At 41.3% G+C, this 22736-nt stretch overlaps 2 protein-coding genes across 5 annotated transcripts; both read left to right on the top strand.

Moving 5' to 3' along the window:
* The first annotated feature begins 357 nt into the window (after positions 1–357).
* On the top strand, positions 358–7748 carry rem1 (RAS (RAD and GEM)-like GTP-binding 1). 3 transcript variants are annotated; one of them, XM_069150038.1, is made up of 6 exons: positions 358–581; positions 2807–3183; positions 4623–4705; positions 5231–5453; positions 5562–6536; positions 6782–7748. In XM_069150038.1, the coding sequence occupies exons 2-5, from the start codon at positions 2841–2843 to the stop codon at positions 5837–5839; spliced, it is 927 nt and encodes a 308-aa protein (XP_069006139.1). In that variant the 5' UTR covers positions 358–581; positions 2807–2840; the 3' UTR covers positions 5840–6536; positions 6782–7748. The 3 variants fall into 3 exon arrangements, with proteins under 3 accessions (XP_069006139.1, XP_069006149.1, XP_069006131.1); XM_069150048.1 differs by lacking the exon at positions 358–581 and adding an exon at positions 671–2493; XM_069150030.1 differs by lacking the exon at positions 358–581 and having other exon boundaries at positions 671–3183.
* A 2973-nt stretch (positions 7749–10721) lies between these two features.
* Positions 10722–22375, top strand: LOC138200039 (protein SSUH2 homolog). 2 transcript variants are annotated; one of them, XR_011178382.1, is made up of 13 exons: positions 10722–10780; positions 13311–13391; positions 13474–13549; positions 13678–13807; positions 14431–14491; positions 14936–15057; positions 16317–16379; positions 16563–16642; positions 17275–17367; positions 18362–18467; positions 18822–18929; positions 19505–20099; positions 21239–22375. XR_011178382.1 is itself a non-coding variant. In XM_069152421.1 (12 exons), the coding sequence occupies exons 1-12, from the start codon at positions 10768–10770 to the stop codon at positions 19640–19642; spliced, it is 1071 nt and encodes a 356-aa protein (XP_069008522.1). In that variant the 5' UTR covers positions 10722–10767; the 3' UTR covers positions 19643–22375. The 2 variants fall into 2 exon arrangements, 1 of the variants encoding a protein (XP_069008522.1); XM_069152421.1 differs by having other exon boundaries at positions 19505–22375.
* The last annotated feature ends 361 nt before the right edge of the window (positions 22376–22736 follow it).

A 22736-nucleotide genomic window follows, 5' to 3' on the forward strand; every position in this document is an offset into this window, starting at 1 on the left:
GAGGACTTTAAGTCCCTTTAGATGACTCGAGTCACTTATCACTTATATGACTTATCGTGTGTGAAAGATCCGTCTGATCTGTTTTTATTAACTGACTGTCTTTTAGGTCAAACAGGAAGTGACCAAAATGTTTCCTAAAGCAGCTCACCCTCCACGCTGATAAAACTCTCTTTCTGTCTCACACACACACACACACACACACACACACACACACACACACACACACACACACACACACACACACACACACACACACACACACACACACATACATGCTCCCTCCTCAGATATCTGTTTCTCCTCTGCTGTCGCTCTGACACACACACACACACACACACACACACACACACACACACACACACACACACACACACACACACGTGCGCACACAGAGGGAGGTAGATAACTGTGATTCCACTGCTGAATTTTTAACGCTGTTGTGGAACTTTTTTTTTTTTTTTCCAGGCGGGTTACTGTGGCACCAGGGTACTGTTACAGCGGCAGAGACGGGGAGACAGGCTTCACTTCACTTCTGTTGTTTACTGAGGCTGGACGGACACACAGTGTGCACGGGGTGTACGGTGAGTCTGGGAGTCGCATGATATTTTCTAACTATCTATTTAGTTGTAAGTTTAATTATTTATTTTTATTTATTTTTTTTAATCATACGTGAAATGTATGTTTTCACACGTAAAATTGTATCTTTTACTTGTATAATGTCTCAAAACAACAAATGTGACTTGCAGATGTTTCACATGTCAGACACACATTTCTATTTTCATAAATCTACATATAATGTTTTGTGTAATAGTTTTAGACGTCTCGCATGCAAAGTTTGAGTTTGAAATTTGAAAACATAGATGTCTCGTGATTTGTTTTAAATTTGTTTCCTGCTGGTTTCATTTAGTATAAAAGTAAATTAATACAGTTTATGACCTCTTTTCTGCCGGCTAATTAGCGGTCGCACACTATCTGGCAATTTTAATGAGCTCTGTGACTGCTGACCTTTGACCTCAACACTGTCTGCAGTTTGTCGTTCATGTTGTTGAGAAACAAGGCAAAGTTTTGAATGTAATCACTGGAGATTTTAAAGGATTTTGCTCGATTGCTGATGCTGTTGTTTTTTTAAACTGTACCTTTGAGCCCTCACGTTAACTGACTGCCGTACTTGGCACCTTTATATACTTGAATTATTTATTGTAGAAGGTTTGTTTGTGTGTCTGTGCTCCCTTTTCCACACTATTTCTTTTCCTAGTAACCGCGACTTGATCTTAGATGCGGATTCGTTCCAAATGATGTTCAGTCTGACAAGTTCATAACTTTTCTGAGTTTTTCTCAACCGATTCTGTTCCCTCTCTGGAGTGTTTATTCTGACAACATCTCTTTGTCTTGTTATTGTTGTACTCAGCTCAATTTTACACAAAATATGCAAGATTTATTTTTGTTTTCTTGTTTCTATGTTAAGCGGGTGCTTGTGTGCATAAATTAGTGAAATTATCACCTTAAAATACACGTTTGACACCGATTTAGACCGTTTCTACGTTTGTATGATCGTATCGTTGATCTCACAGTGTTTTGATAAGATTTTATTGCAGGATCTAATGTACTGAGTAACACAGCTGGACTGTGGAGCTCCACTGCTGAAAGCTACTCGAGTCAGTCAGTCAATGAAACTGACGATTCACTAAAGTGAGTTCAGTTTAAAGGTCCTGTATTCAAGATTTGTTCTTACATGTGGTGAACACCTCTAGAAGTTGTATGTATACTATATATGTCGGACTCAGTAAGAGTCTATCTAACGATCTAATCTAATGTAGAAATGCAGAACTCTGAGAATTTAGATATGAACCATATGAAGTTTCTTCTCCACAGTAAAATTGCTACCAGCACAACTTCCTCAGTGGTCAATGCTTGAATCCCACTGGATGTTATTTAGCGTATTAAACCAGGCAGGAAATCAGGAGAGCACAGCTGCTTTCTCCATCTGTAATAATATGATTTATTTTAATCTTTATTTAACAAGGAAGTCTCTGCAGCTAAATTTTCTCTCTTACAAGAGAGGCCCTGCCACAATTAAAGAGTAGATTATTAACACAGTGTCACAAAGAGGAACTAATACATTCGAATGTCGCACAATAAAGGCCAATAATATGTATTATATTATTATCATATGTAATATCAAACTTACACTGAAGAGTTCACGCAGTGTTTTCAACGCAAGCTCTGGTTGAAACCGACAAAAATCCGTTCAATCTGTAACGACGCCCGGCAGTGAGGTGATGGTGATGGCGTCTGCGTGACCCGTTGGTTACCGCTTGGTGGCGTGGTTCGTGAACGGCCTCCCGTTCGGATGTTGGCCGTCGCCGTCTTGTTACATCGGAGAGGTTTGGAGTTGGTAATGACCATATTTGGGTGAGCTGGGAAGAAGTAAGCGGTGGATCTGACTGATCTGATTGGAAACCCGATGATACTACGTCCCGCCCACCGACGGCCGTAAGCTGAGTGCACCACACGCCTGTCAATCAAGCAGACACGCCCCCAAAAACACAGCTTTTTGTGGCATATATATTATGTAATTCATAGATGGACCGCCAGAAAACTAATAAGAAGGAGTGACTTTAGCTAACAACAACAAAATAACTTGTGGCTGTATTACACACTTTGGCGTGATACCAGGTTGTAAAGTAACACTCTGCGGTTGTTTTAAATGTCAATAAAATCACCTTTAAACATCTTAAACCTCTTAAACACAGTATTGGACCAGACTTCTTATTCTGAAACCTGAACCTCCTGTCTCCACACTCAGGCCCGTCCTGTCCTGATGCTGTTACCATAGCAACATGACCCTCAACACCCAGAGAGAGAAGGAGCCCCTGCGGCGGCGAGGCAGCACGCCGGTTCCTCCCCTCTACCACCACGCGTCCTGGACTCGGGACCTTCGGCCCGACCCGGAGCAGCCCCAACCCCAGCGCAGTCACCCTCCTCTGGGACAGTCAGCATCCTACCACCCCGGAGACAAGTCCCTCCACTACCGCGCCCAGTGGAGCTCAGACTCGGATGATGACTCACAGAGCGACTCGGACTGTGTTTACAGAGTGGTGTTGCTCGGTGACCATGGTGTTGGAAAGACCAGCCTCGCAGGAATCTTCGCCGGGGTCACAGAGAAGGATGAACAACCCGGAGGTGGGGCTTTGTGTGCGGTTGTCTTTCATGTGGTTTGTTGTCATGAAGCCTGAATGTTCTCACTAACTTTATTAACTGCTTTTTCATCGTAGCCGCTCTTCAATTTGTCACACTCTGTAAATGTTTTCCCCTGAACTCTGGTTTCAATCAGTCCTGACAGAGTCCTACTTTCCCAGCAATATTCAGTATTTAATACGTGGACAGGAAAGGATGCGTGCAATGCCTTGGGAACGGTGACTGTCACACGATTGTGACAGATAAAAGAAAGAAATTCATCTGAAACAGTTCGGACCACAGATGCGCAAAATTAATAAAACATAATTAATTAATTTCAAATTAATCAAATTAATACAAATTAAAAATTCATTATTTCATACAGTGGAACAGATTTTCGAAGTATTTCCTTCTTTTTTTTGTACAAAAATGGCCAAAAGAGCATTAAATTAATTAAAACAATTGTTTTATAGCTTTCCCACCCAAACTCGGTCCTCAGTAGATCTGTGCACAGTTTCTGTCTCTGACTTTGTTATGACATCGCAACCTTGACTGACTTGAACATCATTGATCAGCTCTCGTGTCACGTGTGGGTCGGCCCGAGGCCATGATTGACAGCGTGTATTGATAGACTCTCATGGTGTGAGGGGCAGAGCCTGTCTGCTGTTAGTTTCCAGCCTGACGAAGCGCTGCTTCTGGTTTTACTTTTTTTTGTTTTGTTTGTTTGTTTACTCTGGGTCCTGATACCGCTGCTTCAACTTAGTTTTTATGTTGTCATGATTGTCCCCTATTTTTTGTCTGTCTCCTCTTGACCGTGGTCATAAAGGGCAGCTGTGATTTTGTCATCGGTCCTTCATGATGTTGTTGTTTTTTTCAGCCGTAGAAGCGATGGTGTTGCTCAGTTTCTCATCCCCTTTTTGGATGTGTTGCCTTTTCAACCTTGTACACGCCGATGTAGATATTTTGCAGAATTTTGGCCTCTCGTCCACACGCAGACGTCCTTTAACGTCACAAAAACAATTATTTATTTTTTTCACGTGCAGATTTTTTCAACTCCATTTGGAAAAAAATGAGGTCGCACCTAAATTCGCATGTGTCAATAATTGCCTCGTGAAATCTATGAACCACAACAACAATGGCGGCTTTTACATTCGATTAGCACTACAAGCTGCAACCTTAACTATAAATGACTAAAGAATTAGCTACTATATATATTTGTTTTTTTTTTAGTCGCTACCACAGAAGAAAAATAAGCTCACTATGTTGTGAACGCTCTTCTCTGGTATTTGACGTATCGTTGATCTCGACTTTACCGACACCTGCTGGCATTGGCGTGACATTTTGTAAAATGAAGATCACGTGGACGGTTTTAATTAAAAGGAGGGTTACATTATCAGTTTAGAAAGATGATATAAATGAATGTTTGTGTTTATTGTTTGATGCAGAGAACACGTACGAGCGGACTCTGACAGTGGATGGAGAGGAAACCACACTCATCGTCATGGACACCTGGGGGGGTGACAAACTGGTATTGTGTGTGTGTGTGTGTGTGTGTGTGTGTGTGTGCGTGTGTGTGTGTGATGAACTGTGTGTAGCTGAATGTAAACCTGCTGGTTTCGTGTCCTGATCCACTGAACAAAACAACACCAATAGTTGTTGTTTTTTATTCCATTTATATATTATATATTATTTATTACATATTCTTGTGATGTTAAAAGTTTTATTTTTTTATATCGAGAACATAAGCTCATTATGTTGAGATGTTGAATTTCCATATTGTATGATCAGCACGCTGCCACCGGTGTCAATTTGTCTTCCTGTTGAGTTCAGTGTATGTATACTCAGCTGTCTTATTCAGACAGGAAAGAAAGCCCAGCGCAGTCCCATGACGGGACTGAAGGGACTACATTTCCCAGCATGCCATGCCCGATTAAGAAAGCCTCGGTTACGCTCGCTGTGCTGCCCGACTCAGAGCCGGGGCAGGCAAACGTAAGAAGTAGACTTTAGTTGAGAAGAGAAGTGTTCAAATCTGGATGAATGTGTCTCCGGTCAGGAGGGCGACGACGACGACGACGACGACGGCTCCTCCCACGACGACTGTCTGAAGGTGGGCAACGCCTACGTCATCGTCTACTCCGTCACCGACCGCGCCAGCTTCGACTTCGCCGCCGAGCTCCGCATCACGCTGCGGCGCACCCGCCAGGCCGAAAACCTCCCCATCATCCTCGTGGGGAACAAGAGCGACCTGGTGCGGTCGAGAGAAGTCGCCGTGGAAGGTGAGGTCAAAGGTCACGGGCAGGGGGGGAGAGGGGGGGGGGGGTGTAACACACATACGTATAATGTGATAATTTGACCTCTTTACGTGCGCGTCGTTTGCTTCCCAGAGGGCCGAGCGTGCGCGGTGGTGTTCGACTGTAAGTTCATCGAGACGTCGGCGTCGCTGCAGCACAACGTCGCCGAGCTGTTCGAGGGCGTCGTCCGGCAGATCCGCCTCCGTCGGGACGGCAGCGAGGCCATCCAGCGCCGACGCTCCATCTACAAACGCAAAGAGAGCCTCACCCAGAAGGCTCGGCGCTTCCTGGATCGGCTGGTGGCGCGCAAAAACCAGCGCATGGCGGTCAAAGTGCGGTCGAAGAGCTGCCACGACCTGGCCGTCCTCTGAAGACACGAGTTGTTGGGTTTTTTTTTTGTTGTTGGTTTTTGACCCGTTGAAGTTCTCTCTCTGGTTGCGACATCGTGGATGATGCAGTGATTCTCACGCTCCTCGAGCTGACAGACTGTCAGACAGATCAGCAGCGAAATGAGTCAACAGACAGTTACGTAATCACTGCGATCGATGCGATGGGCTCATTTCCCCGTTTGACCGTTTTGGTGTCAGACTTGTTGTGACCTTTCCTCCAGATGACCGAAATATAAAAGAGACCGGGCGACTGTAAAGGATCATAGCGTTAACGTTTGGATGAGTGTTCGGTGTGTATGTGTGTGTGTGTGTGTGTGTGTGTGGAGGGGTGACTGTTGTATTCTCCGTCATGGAGGACGTGCTGTAGTTTCCACTGTGTCCGCTGTACTGTCATCCTGAGGTTTCCTCTGTTTTCAGTTCAACACTGTGCAAAAATAAAGTCTTAAAGGAGCAGTCATCTCAAAATCATGTTTCGCAGACATGAATATCGATTTAATTTAATTTCTCTATGTTTGTTCATTATAAATTATTCCTTTTCGTTTTAAAGATTTGAAGTTCTATCAACCCCTTCCTCCAACAATGATTATCCAACCGTAACCGGGTGCCATACTTCAGTCTGGATTTCTCCATATGTTAAAGCACTGTACACAAAAGTCTGCTAAGAGAGATAGTAAAAGGGGTAAGGAATTAATCAATTAACGTCAGCATATCATCAGCTGCTTTTGTTAACTTCTCTCTGAAATCAAAATGAATATCAACTTCATTTTGTGTTTTTGTCAGATCTGTTTGATTTTTACATACATGTATATGGTATATAGGTTCACGGTCTCACTTTTTTATTGTTTTTATTTCAATCACTTCATTTGATTCTAAATGATTCATCCAAATCTTCTCGTGTTTACCGGTTTTATTTTGTCTCCGCAGGAGCTGTTTCACATCACGTAAACACACTGTCAGGACTCCTGGACGTTTACTGTCGCCGTGGTGACACGTGGTCCGCCAGCCACCGTAGAAGGTTGTTTACCGAGCGGTCGTCATGACAACGTAGTCGCACGCTCGCACCCCGGTACGGTTGACAGAAAGCAGGCCCAGGTGTTTGGGACGGTGTCTTCCACGTGGGACTTTCCTGCCCAGAGTTTAACCTGTCAGGCGGCAGACAAACCCGGAACCAAGCAGTATTAACTTCTAGTCTGTAGCCATGGTAACAGCTCTGTGAGACTGTTTTTATGCACTTTGGGATGAATGCTAAAAAAAATGGTACACAATCACAATGGCAGCTGATGTTCAGTCTCATCATTTAGCGCGATAGCTGCAACTCAGCACGAAAAACAAACGTTAGATGTCGCCCTGACGACGGCACCAGAGAGGCGAACGCCCGCCGAAGTTTTTTTTTACCGCCCGTAACATGAACGAGACGGTCGTTGGGACGTTTCCCTTAAAGCAACAGATATCAGCCCGAAGGTGGCGCTGTCAAGTAAAAGTGGAGGTGACGAATCAGTCGTTGATTTACTACAAGAAGTGAGCTGCTATGAAATAACATTAAAAGTGGTTTACATCACCAGCAGTTTATCTGAAACCCACATCAGACCGTCTGGTTGTCCTGGTTTTTACTGATTAAATATCCTATCTGCTTATTGATCGGACATTTTGGTCACACATTTACACACACACACACACACACACACACACACACACACACACACACTCTCTGCGGTTTTAGTGGGACAGTAGATCGGAGGAGGAGTGTTGAACATTGATTTGATGAGAGTAATGGAAAGAATGCATGACTCTGCTCACCCCGGATGACACACACACACACACACACACACATACACACACACACACACACACACACACACACACACACACACACACACACACACTCACACACTCACATACACAGAGTGATGTGTAAACATCCTCTCAGTGGAGGAAGACCAGAGACTCAGAGCTGTGAGTTCAGCGTCCTCCTGAAGATGTCTTTGTATAGAAACCCCCCCCCCCCCCCCCCAAAAAAAAAAAAAAAAAAAAATCCTTAGTGTTTTTTTCCTCCGAGTTTGGATGTAAAAGTTTATCAAAGTGATTTTTTTTAAATGAACTATTGATGTCGTTTGAACCGCTGGACCGTTTGGTTGTTCTTTTGTTGGTTTATTTCCAGCTGTGTAAATGAAGCACAAATATCTTATTCCATTTTTACTGAAAATTTGCTTTAGTTCGTAGGTTTATGTGGAACATTAGTTCGTGGCTAACAGGGGCTTAGCGGGAACGTTTGCAGCCCAAGAAATTTACATCACTCCCTCCCGCCCAAAATGTGTTATAGATGTGCCAGTGCTAATAAATAACAGCATAAAAATTATTCTTAATGAAAATAGTAACGCCGATATGTTCGATTTAACTCATTTAAATCATCTAAAGATTCATAACGGCCGTTCACAAAGCAACGGGTGACGTCGCCGCTTGGTGGATATGCACGAATCAAAAAAAGTTTTTATAGTTATCTATAGATGAATAGTCATCTGACGACGCCTCAGATTTATCCGATGTTCCTGTATATAATACTTTATAGTCCACACTCGCTCCACCTGCAGCATCTACAGCAGTAACATGCTGCTTACACGCCGATGCCTTAGTAGTAATAATCTAATGTATTAATATATCAGTCAGAGGGACCAAATCAGAACTTTGATTGACATATTGTCTTTTACCAGAGTAGGATTTAATTGGATTATTTCTATATTGCTCCACTTGTATATTTTTACTTAAATATCTGAATATTTCTTCCAGCACTGTAAAAAAAAACAACAACCATTAACTCGCTCCTTGTCGTGATGACATCGTAAACACTGTTGCTGAGCTGTAAACATACCTGATGCTGTCTGTCTGTGTCAGATCACGCTGTCACTTACCTGAACATTATTCTTCATACCAATTTCAAACATTTCAGCCCCTTTGAGCTACATTTGATTTACAGGCACAGAGCAGTGAACACAGAACATCAAACACCCGTCTGTGTTTATTTAAACTGAGCAGTTTCCTCTCTGCGTCAGAGTTCAGACATCAGTACTGTAAATCTGCCTTTAAATTCCCACAATGTGACAACACCGCCCTCCACAGGGACGTAAGATGACTGCACTTTAACTGTGTGACGCTCTGGCTCCCCCTGGTGGCCGGTAGCTGCATGCTGAGGTTATATGTTCAATATAAACTAGTTGTACTTTTTTTTTTTTTTTTTTTAAAGCGTAGGAAAGAAAGGAGTTTAATCCAACACCAAGAAACTAATTATGACTCCGTTTTTCCCATAATAAAAGAGAATTCTACTTTTGTTTATCTTATAATTTTCTTTCCCCGCATTTTGTTTGTTTACTTATATGTTTGTTTTTATATTGGCCTCTCTTTCCTGCCTTTTCTTTCATCTTTTTTTTAAATTTCTTTACACGGTGAAAATGCAGTTTCATGCCTGACATACTGCTCTAAAGGCAGAAGTGTTTATGAAAGCACTGAATTCACAAGAGAACAACATTTTGGAGATCTTGTAATTCTCTTCCTCACTTTCACTATTTCCTCTTCTCCTTTCCTACGTCCTCCTCTTTTTTTCTCTAACACTTCCTCTAGTTTCGTTTCGTTTCTTTCCCCCACCTTTTCCTGAAGTCATGTTTAGGAAATCTTGTTTGAAATAACACTGATTCTGATTGAACAACCCGAGGAACAAAACAGACCTCCTGCACAGCGCGAGGAAAGAGAGGGTGCATGTCTGAACTGACATCAGCCGTCAGGATTCAGCATCCTCAGGGCGGCTTTTTCCTGTTGACCTGAGAAATATTCACCCTGAAGGAACAGACGTTGCACGAACACGTTTGGCAGCTCCGGATCTATTTGCCAAGAGATGCTGCAGAGCTGCTGCTGCTGCTAAAAAAAAAAAAAAAAAGTCTCCCTCTTCTGTTTCTGTTGCTACACCTTTTCAGCATACCATCTAATATCTCAAATTTGAAGGCGTTCACTTTGTTTTGTCCACCCCTTTGTGTGCTTTATTTATACTGCAGTATCTCTCCAGCTCTATAATCAATTCCAGATGGGGCGTGGTCAACATTCCTGCAAAAAACAGAAGAATCACGTTTCTACAATAAACCCTCACATTAACATCGGAGGCTGGGACTGTATCCTTCAAAATAAAAGCATGCAGTAATTTCAACTATCCGTTCATTAACCGCTATTTACAGACAGCATATGGAGGTGTAATTAAAATGAAAGATGAAACAGGAAGTAAAACAAATCTGTAACTCCCAAATTTTACCTGTACAGTTTGTGAAGAGGACCAAGAACCAAAGTTAAATCTTCTTCTAGTCATCAGTGCACAATTAACTTTAATGTTTTTTTTTTTGTTTTATGACATTAGTGTCTCATAATCTCATGTTTGGGCCAAGTGTTTGATATCACGGAATAGATAGTTTGCACACTCTGTCTTTTAAATCAAAAATTACATTAGAAATGTTTTTATCTGCTCAGATTTCAGTGTGAAACAATTTAAACTGTGGGATTTAAACTCAAATATTACCCATTCAAACTTTTGTCCCCATTCATATTATTTAATTTCCATGTACGTAATTTGTAACAGACCCTTTCTGTATATATATATTTTTTTTACATTTCTTGTAATATTATAACCAATCATCATGTTTTTAAGGAATTTCATTATTTCATCAGCCTAAACTTATCATGTGAGCAAAGATGAAGGCCCACCTTGCTACCCACCCTACCCTCTAGATGTACCCTCCTTCTGTTTTATTTTGAAGGATTGCCCAGAAGTTGAGGGTTTTATTACCGGTGTTTGGACCCGTGAGGAGACGTGCAGCAGCGGTGTGCAGTTAATTTAGAGTTTCTGTGGAGCCTCAGAGTGGTCAAACTGCAGCAGGATGACCAGCGCAGGTAGGAACACACACACACGCACACACACACACACGACATTACACGAGTCACCCAGGTGAACACAACAGCGTCCACCCAGCTGCTGCAGGCCACTGCAGACTACACGCCCCCCGGCTGTCCGCAAACGTATGTAGCGCAGCACGGATTAAAGGGTCTTTAAATTTCTTAATTCAAATTTAGTCTAGGTTTAATTTGTGTCAGTGGAGCCGTTTTTGATTTAGAGCTGGTCAGGACAGAGACAAAAATAAAGTTGGAGCTGCTTTTAAACTGACAAACAGTTACTGCAGGATCAAGAAATCCTAATCATGTGACTAACTAATTAAACGGGAATAAATACCAGCATGGTCATTTACCAAATTGACTAATGTGGCGCTTAAATCTCTTCTCCATTCAACATCTTTACTCAAAATGTCGGAGCCCCTCAACCACAAAATCAGGATTAAGAAATTTGTTGATTAAATTGCCAGTAATTAGACATTTTCACTTCCTCTTTTCCTTTAACTCTATTTCCTCTAACTCTATTTCCTTTTATGCTTTCTCCCACTTCATCCCCACCTCCAATAATCAATATCCCTGCAGGCAGACACTGAGATGTCCAGATTTTCAATCCCTACTGTGGCTCCAGCTCTAAAAATGCTGCTTCTTACATTTCCCATAATGCAAGTGGTGTAATTGGTGTAAACTTTACAGTTTTCTGATCTATTTTGGCTGTGAAAGAAGAAAATTAAAATCCCACATACTGTTGTCCAGTCAGGAAAGATTCATGAACCAAAGTGATGGTTTGTTTTTGTCATGTGTCCATACACTAAATATATATTTGGATTTTGGACTGATGGACTAAAACGAACATTACAACGCTTTGAGCTTTGGGGCATTTTCTGACATTACATACAAAAAAAATAAATCAAATGGTAATCATAAGATTGATTGATAATGAAATAAAGTCATCAGTTACAGCCTAATCCCAAAATCCTTAAGATAATCAGTTTATAACAATAAAAAGTAAAGAGAGCTGCAAATCAGATTGTTTTCAGCTGCTTCCATTTTTCATCTATTTTCATGTACGGAAATGAATGGAACCGTAGAAAAGCAACGAATAAAATGAAAATGGTGAATTTATGAGTCCTCAGACAGATATTAGAGAGATGGGATGTACACCTCTATATTTTACCCAAATAAACCAAATAGTATTTTCAGGATTCACTAATTATTCAGGGTCTACACACGTGATGTTTTTATCATATCAGAAATTTGGCTGTGTTTAGGGCATCAAGGAAAAGTCAGTGAGTTGCAGCTGTTTGCAAATCCTTTAATCACGGAGTGGAAAAAGTCCAAGTTTCCCTAAAAACAAAACAAAGCAGAGTGAAAGCTCTTGGCCTCTTTCTCAGTAATTCCTCTGGTGTCATGTTAAACCTCCCGTATTTAAACTTGACTTACTGGAACAGCTGCGGGGGCGATTGGAGGGGCGGCAAAATTACAGAGAATTACAAACAGTCAGGCTGACTCTTGTTCAGCTGCAGCCATCATTCAGTTTTATGTAAACGGGAGTTCTATGGAAAAGCGTGATGTCGCCTTTCATCACTGTTTCAGAGGTGTTCAGACACGATATAAATTCTCAGGTTAATTTAAAAAAAAAAAAAAAATCATAAAATGGTACTTCTATGATGGATGTAAATTCAGTGCATTTCAGTTTGTCTTTTGCATTTGGTCACATGTAGCACGCTGCCATTAACCTCATTTAAACATACTTTCTCCTCAATCAGTGGAGAGTAGTTTTTTTTTTGACAGCTTTCTATTAGTTATAGTGAACCAATAAAAAACTAAACTTCTCTTATTTCACTTATACGTTCTTTATTAAGAGATTTCCCATTTTATGGAGATTAATTACCTCTCAATAATTGTGTAAACCAGGAAAAAAAAAGGTCTAAAAAAAAAAAAAAAAAATCCCTTAAATGATTTTGAGTTTGTAATTTTGTGTGTTTTCTGTGTGCTGATGAGAAGATCGATACCACTCACGTCTGTATGCCAGCAACCAGTTAGCTTAGCATAAAGACTGGAAACCGCTAGCCTGGCTGTGTTCGAGGCTCATAAAATCTGCCGAGCACATGTTAAGTGTGCTGATTAACGTGACGAATCCCATTTGTAAGTTCTGTACAAAAGCCAGTGTGGAAACAAACAAACCGAGACTCCAGGATGTCTCTGGTGAAGAATTGATTCCAACGCGTGACTCCAAATAAAACAGCCAATTGGAGTCTGGAGTTTTATACAGAGTAAACAAACAATGATATCATGTGTTAATTAATGAGCTTTGGAGCTGCTGGTATATTGTTTACCTTTTGGACGGAGCCCGTAGCCGTTTCCCTCTGCTTTCAGTCTTTATGCTAAGCTAACGAGCTACGTATTTGTTGACCTTACAAAAGCAATTAGTGCGCTTGTTTATCTCCTGGCAAAACAAAGCCACACTATTTGTCTGTTTCTATCATAGTCCGCTGTGAGAGCTGTTTGTTTGTTTGTTTGTTATTTATTCCAGCTACGTACCCCCCTCCCACCGCCCCCCCGGCCAACATGTTCGGCAACGTGCCCGGCTATGAAGGCACCGTGGTCGGAGGAGGTAAGAGGAGTCCGACTCGCAAACTCTTCGCAGAACAATAGTGTTGTTGCAGCTGCTTAAACATCTGTGGTCACTGCTGCAGGAGGTTACCTGCCCCCTCCCATGCCCGCGCAGCCTGTAGCCCCGCCCCAACCCGGCCCCGCACCTGACGACTGGAGGTAAGACCTGACATCATCTGACATCACCTGCGACAGCCAGCCAATCACGCTGCGGCCTTCTGTGTCTGCTGGGTGTTGAGGCTTTGTTCAGCGAATATCCTGGTTTAATGTGTGCGCGTGTGTTGCAGCATCCCCTCTCTGTCGGAGGATGCGGCCCGTGAGGCGTTCAAGAGCTACGCGTCGTCTCATTGCTGCTACAGTGACTCCCCGGCCCAGGATGGAGTCATCACCAACATGGAGCCGTACAACACGTACAGGGTGACTGGATGTTCACACTCTTTATGATGCTGTTTACTGCCGTGTCTGTTACTTAAGGACGCTCCGGTTGTCTTCTGTGGAGCTGAAGACGTGAGAAGCACCATTACATGGAATTTGCTTGTCAGCTTGATCTATTCCCTCAACTTATCTTAATTTATTTAATTTATTTAATTTATCCTTAACTTCCCATTTAGAGACCACTTTTTACTTTGATTACCAACAAATTGTACACAACCGTTTACCAATTCCTAAATTAAAGCGAGCTCCAGCTCAGCCATCTGTTTATTCTGTTTTTATAAATTAGAGGAACTCTGGAGCACCATTTGTTTTGAACAGGAATAATTAGCAACTAATCTCTTTTCAAACTCCTTTCCATGATGTTATCATGTTATCAACCTGAGCCTGGCAATGGCAAAAACAGCCCTTTTAGTAAACTTATATTGACAGGCTGCATTTGCCACAAAATATTACATTGCAGCCTGTTTTGCAATCTCTCCCAGTAGTGGTCCAGTTTCAAACACTGTCGTCCCAATTAGTCACTTTGATCCTTAATGTTATTAAAATCGGGTACAGGTTGAAAAAATACCAAAGTTTCTCTTAATATTGTGTTTTCTCTTCTGTAGTACCGCCTGGAGACGTTCACTGAGTCCAGGTCAACTGAGTGGGCCCACAAACCTCATGAAGGTAAACAAAGACTTGGAAGTTTCTTCAACCTAATTCCACCCCGATGTTAAGTGTAAGCCAGCAGGTTACAATGTTTTCTGAAGGCAGAAAGGTGGTTGAACAGTATGTGGTGATTTTGTTGATTGGCCCTCTGGTAATTTAATAAATTTCCTTGAACACACATCAGCCGTCTGCCAGTGATTCAGTCTTACATAAAGTTGTTGGGCTTGTGTGAGATTAAAAACAGAGTCCAGATTATTCTGACTAGTTTTCTCCAGAATCCCACAGTCCTACATTTCCCATAAAACAACTGGACAGCGTCTTACATTAGAGCGTCCTCACCTGGAATAAACACATTTCTGTCTTTTTTTTTTCCAACGCAGACCCTCGTGACATTTTAGTGACATCACTCTGACAGCAGGTTTTTGATTGACAGCTGTCTTTGATCTCCTGTGTGATTGACAGGTGAGCCGGCAGACTTCTACACCCAGACTGCCCCCCGGCCCTGGGAGATCCAGGCCACGCCTCCCGAACTCTTCAACGATCACACAGAGGAGATCCGTGTGCCTTACACCTCCTCCACCAAGGTGATTAGATAAAAGAAGCTGTCTAAGTCGGCCTTGTTGCTATGGTTACCTGCAGCCCAGTTTATCTTGAGCTCTGACTTAGTTTTAAAGGTCAGTCAGCTGACAGCCAGTCAGAAAGCAGGATTGATGGTTGCCATGATGAATTTAGTATAAAGCCTAAATATTTTCGGAGGTTGGAGAGGTCATTAAGAAAGTTCTAGAGGTAACTACAGGTGTTGGATGACCAATGTGTCACTGAAGGGGTTTTACAGGCCTTCGACTGGGTGCCAGAAGTTACTGAGGAAATACCATGGGTCCTGGAACAGTTTGAAATGGTCCTGAGGAAAGATGCATGAGGTCATGAAGAGCAACCGCAGATAAGTGAGAAGGTCGAAATGGTCTTTGAGGAGATTCAATCAGGTGCTGAAAACATTTTGGAGCCTAGTTTTAGTGACCTTTCAATGTTTTCCAAAGGTCCTTGAGGCGGTTCTTGTACATGTGTTAGAAGTCTTTGAAGAGATTTCAGTAGTCCTGGGTTGGTCCCAAAATCTCAATGATTTGTTTACAATCTTGAAGATGTTTTTCAAGGGTTGTTTTAAGAGTTTTGAGGTCTCCTGACGAAAGTTTCAATGTTCCTTAAGGAGGTTTTATAAAGACGTTTTAGACGCTTCCAGAGGTCAACAACGTTCAAGAACTCATTTAAGAAGTCCCTGAGGTCACTGCAGAAGTGTTTGGTTTCTGGAGTTCTTTAAAACGTTTCTATACTTAGGACCTAAGTAAATAACAATGTTGTTCCAGTCATGCTTGAAGATCTTTCATAGGGCCTTGGAGAGATTCCAAGGGGCGTTGAGGATGTTCTCTTGATCACTGACAACGTTCCAGCGGTCCTGGAAGATGTTACAGTCGTTCTTGAGGAGGTTCTTTGGGTTATTCATAGGTTTTAATCATGAGGTCTAGATATGGTCTAAATAAAGTCCGGTTAAGGTCGAGATAAGGGTAAATGTTGGGGAGGGTTAAGGGTTAGTTCCTCACATTGTGTTACGTGCTCGAGTTCTGCTCAGATATTAAACTGTCGACTCAAACTATGTTTCAATTTTAACACACAGCTGACAGCCATTTCTGACCGAGATCATAATTACAACATGTTCTGGCTAATTCTGTCAGTGTGACGCCAACAGATAATAATGTTATTTTTAACTTGTGTGTGTGTGTGTGTGTGTGTGTGTGTGTGTGTGTGTGTGTGTGTGTGTGTGTGTGTGCGTGTGTGCGTGCATGTGCAGGACTGCCATAGCTGCCATGGCACAGGGACGATGTCATGTGACGAGTGCCAAGGAAATGGATATGTAAGAAGACTGTCAATAAGCAATAAGTCATTTAATGAATCAGTTATACCAAACTACATAATTTTTGACTGGAAAAGGACAAGTTCTTGATTAAGCTGTTGACAATAAACAGATACAATCAGATTTGAACTGATGTAAAGTGGATTTACAATTAAAAAAAATTTGTTTATATTTTCTCTGTAGAAACCGTGCTGGGTGTGTCACGGCTCTGGGACAAATAAGGATACAAATTGTAATGACTGTGATGCTACGGGAAAAGACAGGTACTGCAGGGGTGTCTGGCAATTCTGGTATGAAAGGACATCATGGTTGAGTTGTAACCTTAAAATCAAAGTCTGCTTACTTCCACAGGTGTTGTTTTCCTCCTGAGAGTTTCATTATTCAAATTGAGACGCGAAGTGAAACCGAAACTTTCTGATTTTGTTCCAAAAGTGAGAAAACTTCATCGACAAGAGTCTTTTGTTTATAAAGCTTATCGCTGTCCTGATATTATATTCAAGATAAAACTTTTACATGGAACTCGGAGGAACCTAATTATGAATATGCCTGTATATATTATAAATATTCTGGTTATTGATTATTGCATAGTGTGCAGTAATCAGGTGAAAGGGATTTCTAAATGTGGTCTGTTCAGCAGCCGAGCAAGAAATGACTGAAAATCAGACTGTCCTTGAATGCACCAGCAGAGACGGGGCGATATAAGCTAATCACGTAAAACCAGAAAGAAGTGACATTAAGAAATAAAAAAATAAAAACAGCGGTATGGTCCTTTTAAATTTCACTGTGCAGACTTGGATCAGGCCATTGAAGAATGTCTGATGTGTGTCACATGTTTGACCCTATATATATATATGTGTGTGTGTGTGTGTGTGTGTGTGTGTGTGTGCGCGTGTAGATGTAAAGAGTGTGATGCTCGCGGAACAAAGGAGTGTCAAACTTGTAAAGGAAAGAAACAACTGCTGACCTACATCCAGCTCAAAGTGGAGTGGTGAGTAGTCGTACTGATAACACAAGGGTTTCAGGGCGTTTTGGGGTCCCGGGACAAGATGATAGTGGCTCTATCTGGGTCCTTGACAATGTTGCATTGGGTTCTTCAGGTGTTTCCAGGAGTCACTGTAGGGCCAAATGGTCCTAGAGGTCGTTTTAGAAGGCTCAGTGGTTTTTGAGGGAGTTACAGATGTTCCCTGAGTCCTTGACGATGTTTCCATGGTGTTTCTATAGACAGGGCATCACAACACGTGTTTCACTCACATTTGCCCCTAAAAATACATGTTTGCAAACTGGTGAAATAATTTACAAGCACAGTGTTACAAATGTAACGAAGGGCCTTTAAACGTTTCCATCGGTCTTTTAGGGGCTCCAAAGGTCTTTGACCGTGTACCAGGGGTCGTTGAGGATGTCCCTGGGAATGCTGGGGGGGGTTTGCTGAGGGTCCTTATTTATGTTCCAATGGTCCTTGAAGACTTTACCTGAGAATTTGAGGATGTTTCACTGGTTCTGGGAGATGTCACACATACGTCCCATGACAAAGTGTTGTTTTGGATGCCAAAGGTTCTTGAGGAGGTTTGTGTGAGTCCCGAGTCTCTCTTGAGGTTCCCTTCATCTAGGAGCATGTTCCAGTGGTGAATGAAGAGTTTCTAGGAGTTGTGGTTGAAGTTTCTAAGGATCCTTGAGAAGACTTAAATAGTTCCAGGAGTCCTTTAAGATGCTTAAAAGGTCCTTCAGAGTGTTTCTGCAACTGATAATATCACCAGTACTACTTTTGTACGACTGCATTAGTTGCTCGTGTTCATTATTGATCGGTCGATTTGCTGTACAGACTTTGTTTAGAGAATCACTGCTCAGTTCTGTCAGTAAATATACAGTATAAACAGACACTGTCAGATCACGCCCTCTAGTGACATAAAGATAAAATTACTTGACATGTGTGGTGTGTATTACATGTACATGTACACAGAGTATGTCTCTGTATCTCTGTTTAGGACAAACCGTGTAGAGGACCACGTGGTGGAGCAGAACTCTGGTCTGCAGATCAATGATCTGCAATCAGTGAGCGGGAAGGAGCTGTTCAAGAACAACCAGTACCTGGTACACTACACACACACACACACACACACACACACACACCCATAAACACACTTTTTGTTTGGTATTCTAGCTTCCCTGCTCATTTCCCTGAATCCCGACTAGCCCGGTTCTGTATAATATAAACGTGCAATAATTCTCTTCTCCCTCTATCATGTTTCTTATATAAAACCTACACGCATGAAAACTGTACCAAATGAAGACACTGTACAATGTTGTTATGCTTTGTATTACTGTATCGTATCTGCAGGTGGCGCTTTAGGAACGGTTGTGGGGTAATTTAAGGACGATGTTGATGTTGGCTGTCTGTTATATCGTCAGTACTGTGTGTTGGACTCCCTGTCTGTCTCTTCTCAGCTCTACCCGCTGGTCGGGTTCCCAAACCCCGCCATCGCCGAGGCCTCTCAGCGTCTGATCCAAGAGCACCAATCCACTTACGCCGAAAACTCCAGGATCCTGCAGCAGGTAGGATGTGGAAAACCAAAGCAATAAAAGACATTTTCTCTAGAATCTGGTGTTAGAGGAAACTGCTATCCCGGTGTCATTGAAAAATGAAACTGATGAAAAGCAGCTGGGTACAGACGGTGGTTAAAATTTGAAAAGGAAACATTTTCTGATGAAATTTGAACTATCCTGACATTGAAAACTGCAGGTCGATACTGCGATCAAGTTAAAATCTTTGTAGTTTGTATGTGAAATACTGTTTGGGACTTGCAGTTAAAGAAGCTGAAGAGTCATTTAAAGTTGAACTGTGGTTCTGTTTGAAATATGAGCTCAAGTTTAAACTCTGGAAGGAACTGAAGTGCTGTGTTCAAGGATAAGAGATCAAATCGGGAATGTAAGTTGAAGCAATACAGGAAGTTGAAGTGTGTATCAGATTTGATATAGTTTTAGCATCTGGAAATGTCACTTCACAGTGGTAAAAAGCAGTTTTTGTGGTCTAAAAGGAAATCCGTGAAGGGACAGCTGTTGTGGCAGTGATAAGAGATGAAGAACGGAAACTGTCCTTTAACACAACTTTCCGTGTGCCACTTTCTCAGAGGCAGACAGTCGAGTTGATCCCCATCACTAAAGTGAACTACAAGTGGAAAAGCGGCACTCACGTCTACTTCGTTTACGGCAACGAGCGCCAAGTCAGCGCCGACTACCCAGCAACCTGCTGCTGCGTCATCCAGTAGACACACACACACACACACACACACACACACACACACACACACACACACACACACACACACACACACACACACACACACACACACACAGACAGTTGTTATTCTCATTATTCTCTTACCTTTTTTTTTCTTAAACACTCATCTCTCTTCTTCCACACAACTGTTTGTGGAAGATTTGTTATATATATTACCATCAACAAGCGTGTTAATCCAGCTGTTCCAATATTCTTCTGCCACGCAGAACATGTTCATAAAAACGTGCAACCTCCGACACTGTGATGCTTCACCAGGTGTCTAGATGAGAGAAAATTAATGGATGTTAACTGCGGTGCTGCTCTTATGGTTTATACTTTATTTACACCAAGACAATATTTTCAATCTTGGACATGAAGTGCTGACTTGTTTACATCCAAATTTAAGGTTTTGTCTGCCCGTTGGACACCTGTGCCACTTACCAAAGGTATTTTTCTGTTACAACACCGTTTTCTGTAAACTTGTGCCAGTATGTGCCTCTTGATATCCTCAGTGTTGCAAGGAAACCTACAATTTTGCTATTTCAAGAACGAAGTGCTGCTTTTTCTGCACGTTTCAAGTCTTCCTGACATCTGACCTCACTTTTAACCCAAAGCATGTCATGAAACTCTTTCCAGTATAGGACCAGAGCAAATAGATGAAACGTGTTTAATACGAGGTAAAATGTAAATAAAAGCATAGGGTAGTCGGATGATGGAGGAGGTGAAGTGCCGTCTTCTCTATATAATAACATCAGGATATTTCTGCCTGTGTTTTTCCTTCTTGTGGATTAACAGCTCAGAGGACGAGTTGGTCAACTAAACTATTACTGTTACTACTACTAATATCTCTTAGTTTATTCATGTTTTGTGCCATTTACTGCCGCCTGCCATTTTCTTCTCCGGACTGTACATAATTATTTCAATGAATAGTTATTAAATATAGTGGAACCCTCAGTCAGCATGCTAGCTAGGTTGCTTACCGTCTGTCGTTGTACCATCAGCTCCCGTCTTCCTTCTGTTTGTAACAGGGAAGGTTGAATAAAACTGGATGTCGTCACACTGTTAATCAAAATTATATGATAGCTTCTGACTTTTTGGACTCTCCGGCTCACTGTTCCCTCAAAGAACAGCACTGATGCATGTTTTCTCATAGGTGCCATAATTTGGTGTGTTAAAGTTAAATTTGACACACACAAAAAAAAAAAATCAAGCAAATTTTCAACTCTTTTGTGAGTAAATCACAGTTTGTAGCGATGCCAATGAAATCAGATAATTTGGAGTGGAAATTCGCCCTTTAAATTCTGAAGGCACCAAAAAATGTTGTCTTCTTTTTTTATGTTTGCATGTTTAAAGTTTAGTAAACATTAAGAGTAATTATTTCATAATTTTCAATACAGAAACATTTCTCATGGTGCCTGATCACCAAAGTGTCTTTTTTTATTTTTCGTTCAGAGATGACATCTTCATAACATTATGATAAATGTAAACATCAGCTATTGCAAAGCTCGAAGTGCTTCATGTTCCCTGGTCTGAATGAACTCTATTAAAACATCTCTGCTTGCTTCGCTCTCGCTTTAACGCTCAGCCAATCAGCTGCCAGATACTGAAAGGCATTCTGGGTAGAAGGAAGGAAGGAAAGAAGGAAAGAAAAAGGAACAATGGTTGTAGCCTGAAGGAGTTGGTGACAAAAACAGACTGCAGCTGGAAACTGAAAACCTTGTATCACCAGTGTGATATTTTTGATGATGTTGGTTGTCAAAGTTCAAGAATTACATCAAACCATTTTTAAACTTTAAAAGCTCTTTGATGCCTAAATAAAATGGATTTGTTGGAGGGGGTTTTCTGTGAATGTTTTCATGGATTTTCCATAGCTAAAGAGCTAATGCTTCATTTTTTTCAGTGATGTGTATTGACGTTTGTATCTGGGAGTTTTGGAGCTGCTTGAACGATACTGACCAGCAGCTGACAGAAACATCTTCAAAAAGAAAAAGGCAACATAAAGCAGAAAGTTAAATCTTTGATGTTGAAGTTGTCAAATTGCTTCTGAAACTTTACAGAGATGTTTTGCCGATTTAAATCCATTCCTGCTTAATAAATTATGAGTTTGAGGGAAAAGCAACTAGTTCCTTTAACCCACCTTCCTGCAGTACAGCGGAGCTCCTGGAGGGGGCGACTTTGTCCACTCAGGTTAAACAGCCTCTGCTCCCCGCTTCTGGCTGCTTTTATTACAACCAGGACAAATCCACTTCAGTTTTATGGTTCTGTACTGTTAATTTTTAACCAACTATGCATGTTTTTTGTATTATTATTTTTGGGCATTTGCTGAATATGATGTACTCTATCCATTTCCGCATTTAAAAAAAACTCAAGGTTTTTCAGATGCATGGTGAACAGTGACCTTTTTAATGGAACAAATAACCAAACTAGCCTTCTTATTTTCATAATTATCCATGTTGATAATTGTTTATCATTCGTATTCAAGCCTAAATGTTTTTTTTAACACAACGTTAATGTGATTGTAGGCGTTTAACATCTGAAATATGATACTGCTGGAACTTTTATTAAGTGTATATGCCTTAAAACAACACTGGTTAACAAACATTTCTGCTACTAACCTGATGGACCGGATGTTACTACTGTCAGACTCTGTAAAATGACGCTCTTACAGTCAATTATTAATCATATGTTACTGTTAAAACTGAAAAATAAACTCTGAGACTCATCTGCTTCTGTTAGATTTTTTTTTTTGGATCCACATCTACAGAGCTTAATATCGAAAAAAAAATAAAAATGTTTGAGCTTATGATCCAAAGCGAGCTGCAGAGACATCAAATGGAGTGATTTCAGAGAGAAAAGTTATAAAAGATATATATTTAAGCATTTCTGACTCTAGTAAAGCACAATACATGCAGAAGGGTTCGTCTTGTTTTATTGGAACTATTATATAGTTTATGCTAAATAAACAAGCAAGACAAATTTAAAATGTGAAACAAATATTATATTTAAGAAAATGTTCACACATAATGTATTGAAAAAAATACATGCATATGATCTAAGACTGTATTTAAATGTTCAGTGAAGTG

This window comes from Embiotoca jacksoni, unplaced genomic scaffold (assembly GCF_022577435.1).
Source record: "Embiotoca jacksoni isolate LCO1_2020_lvr unplaced genomic scaffold, fEmbJac1.0.p SCAF_1, whole genome shotgun sequence".
NCBI classification, from domain to species: domain Eukaryota; kingdom Metazoa; phylum Chordata; class Actinopteri; family Embiotocidae; genus Embiotoca; species Embiotoca jacksoni.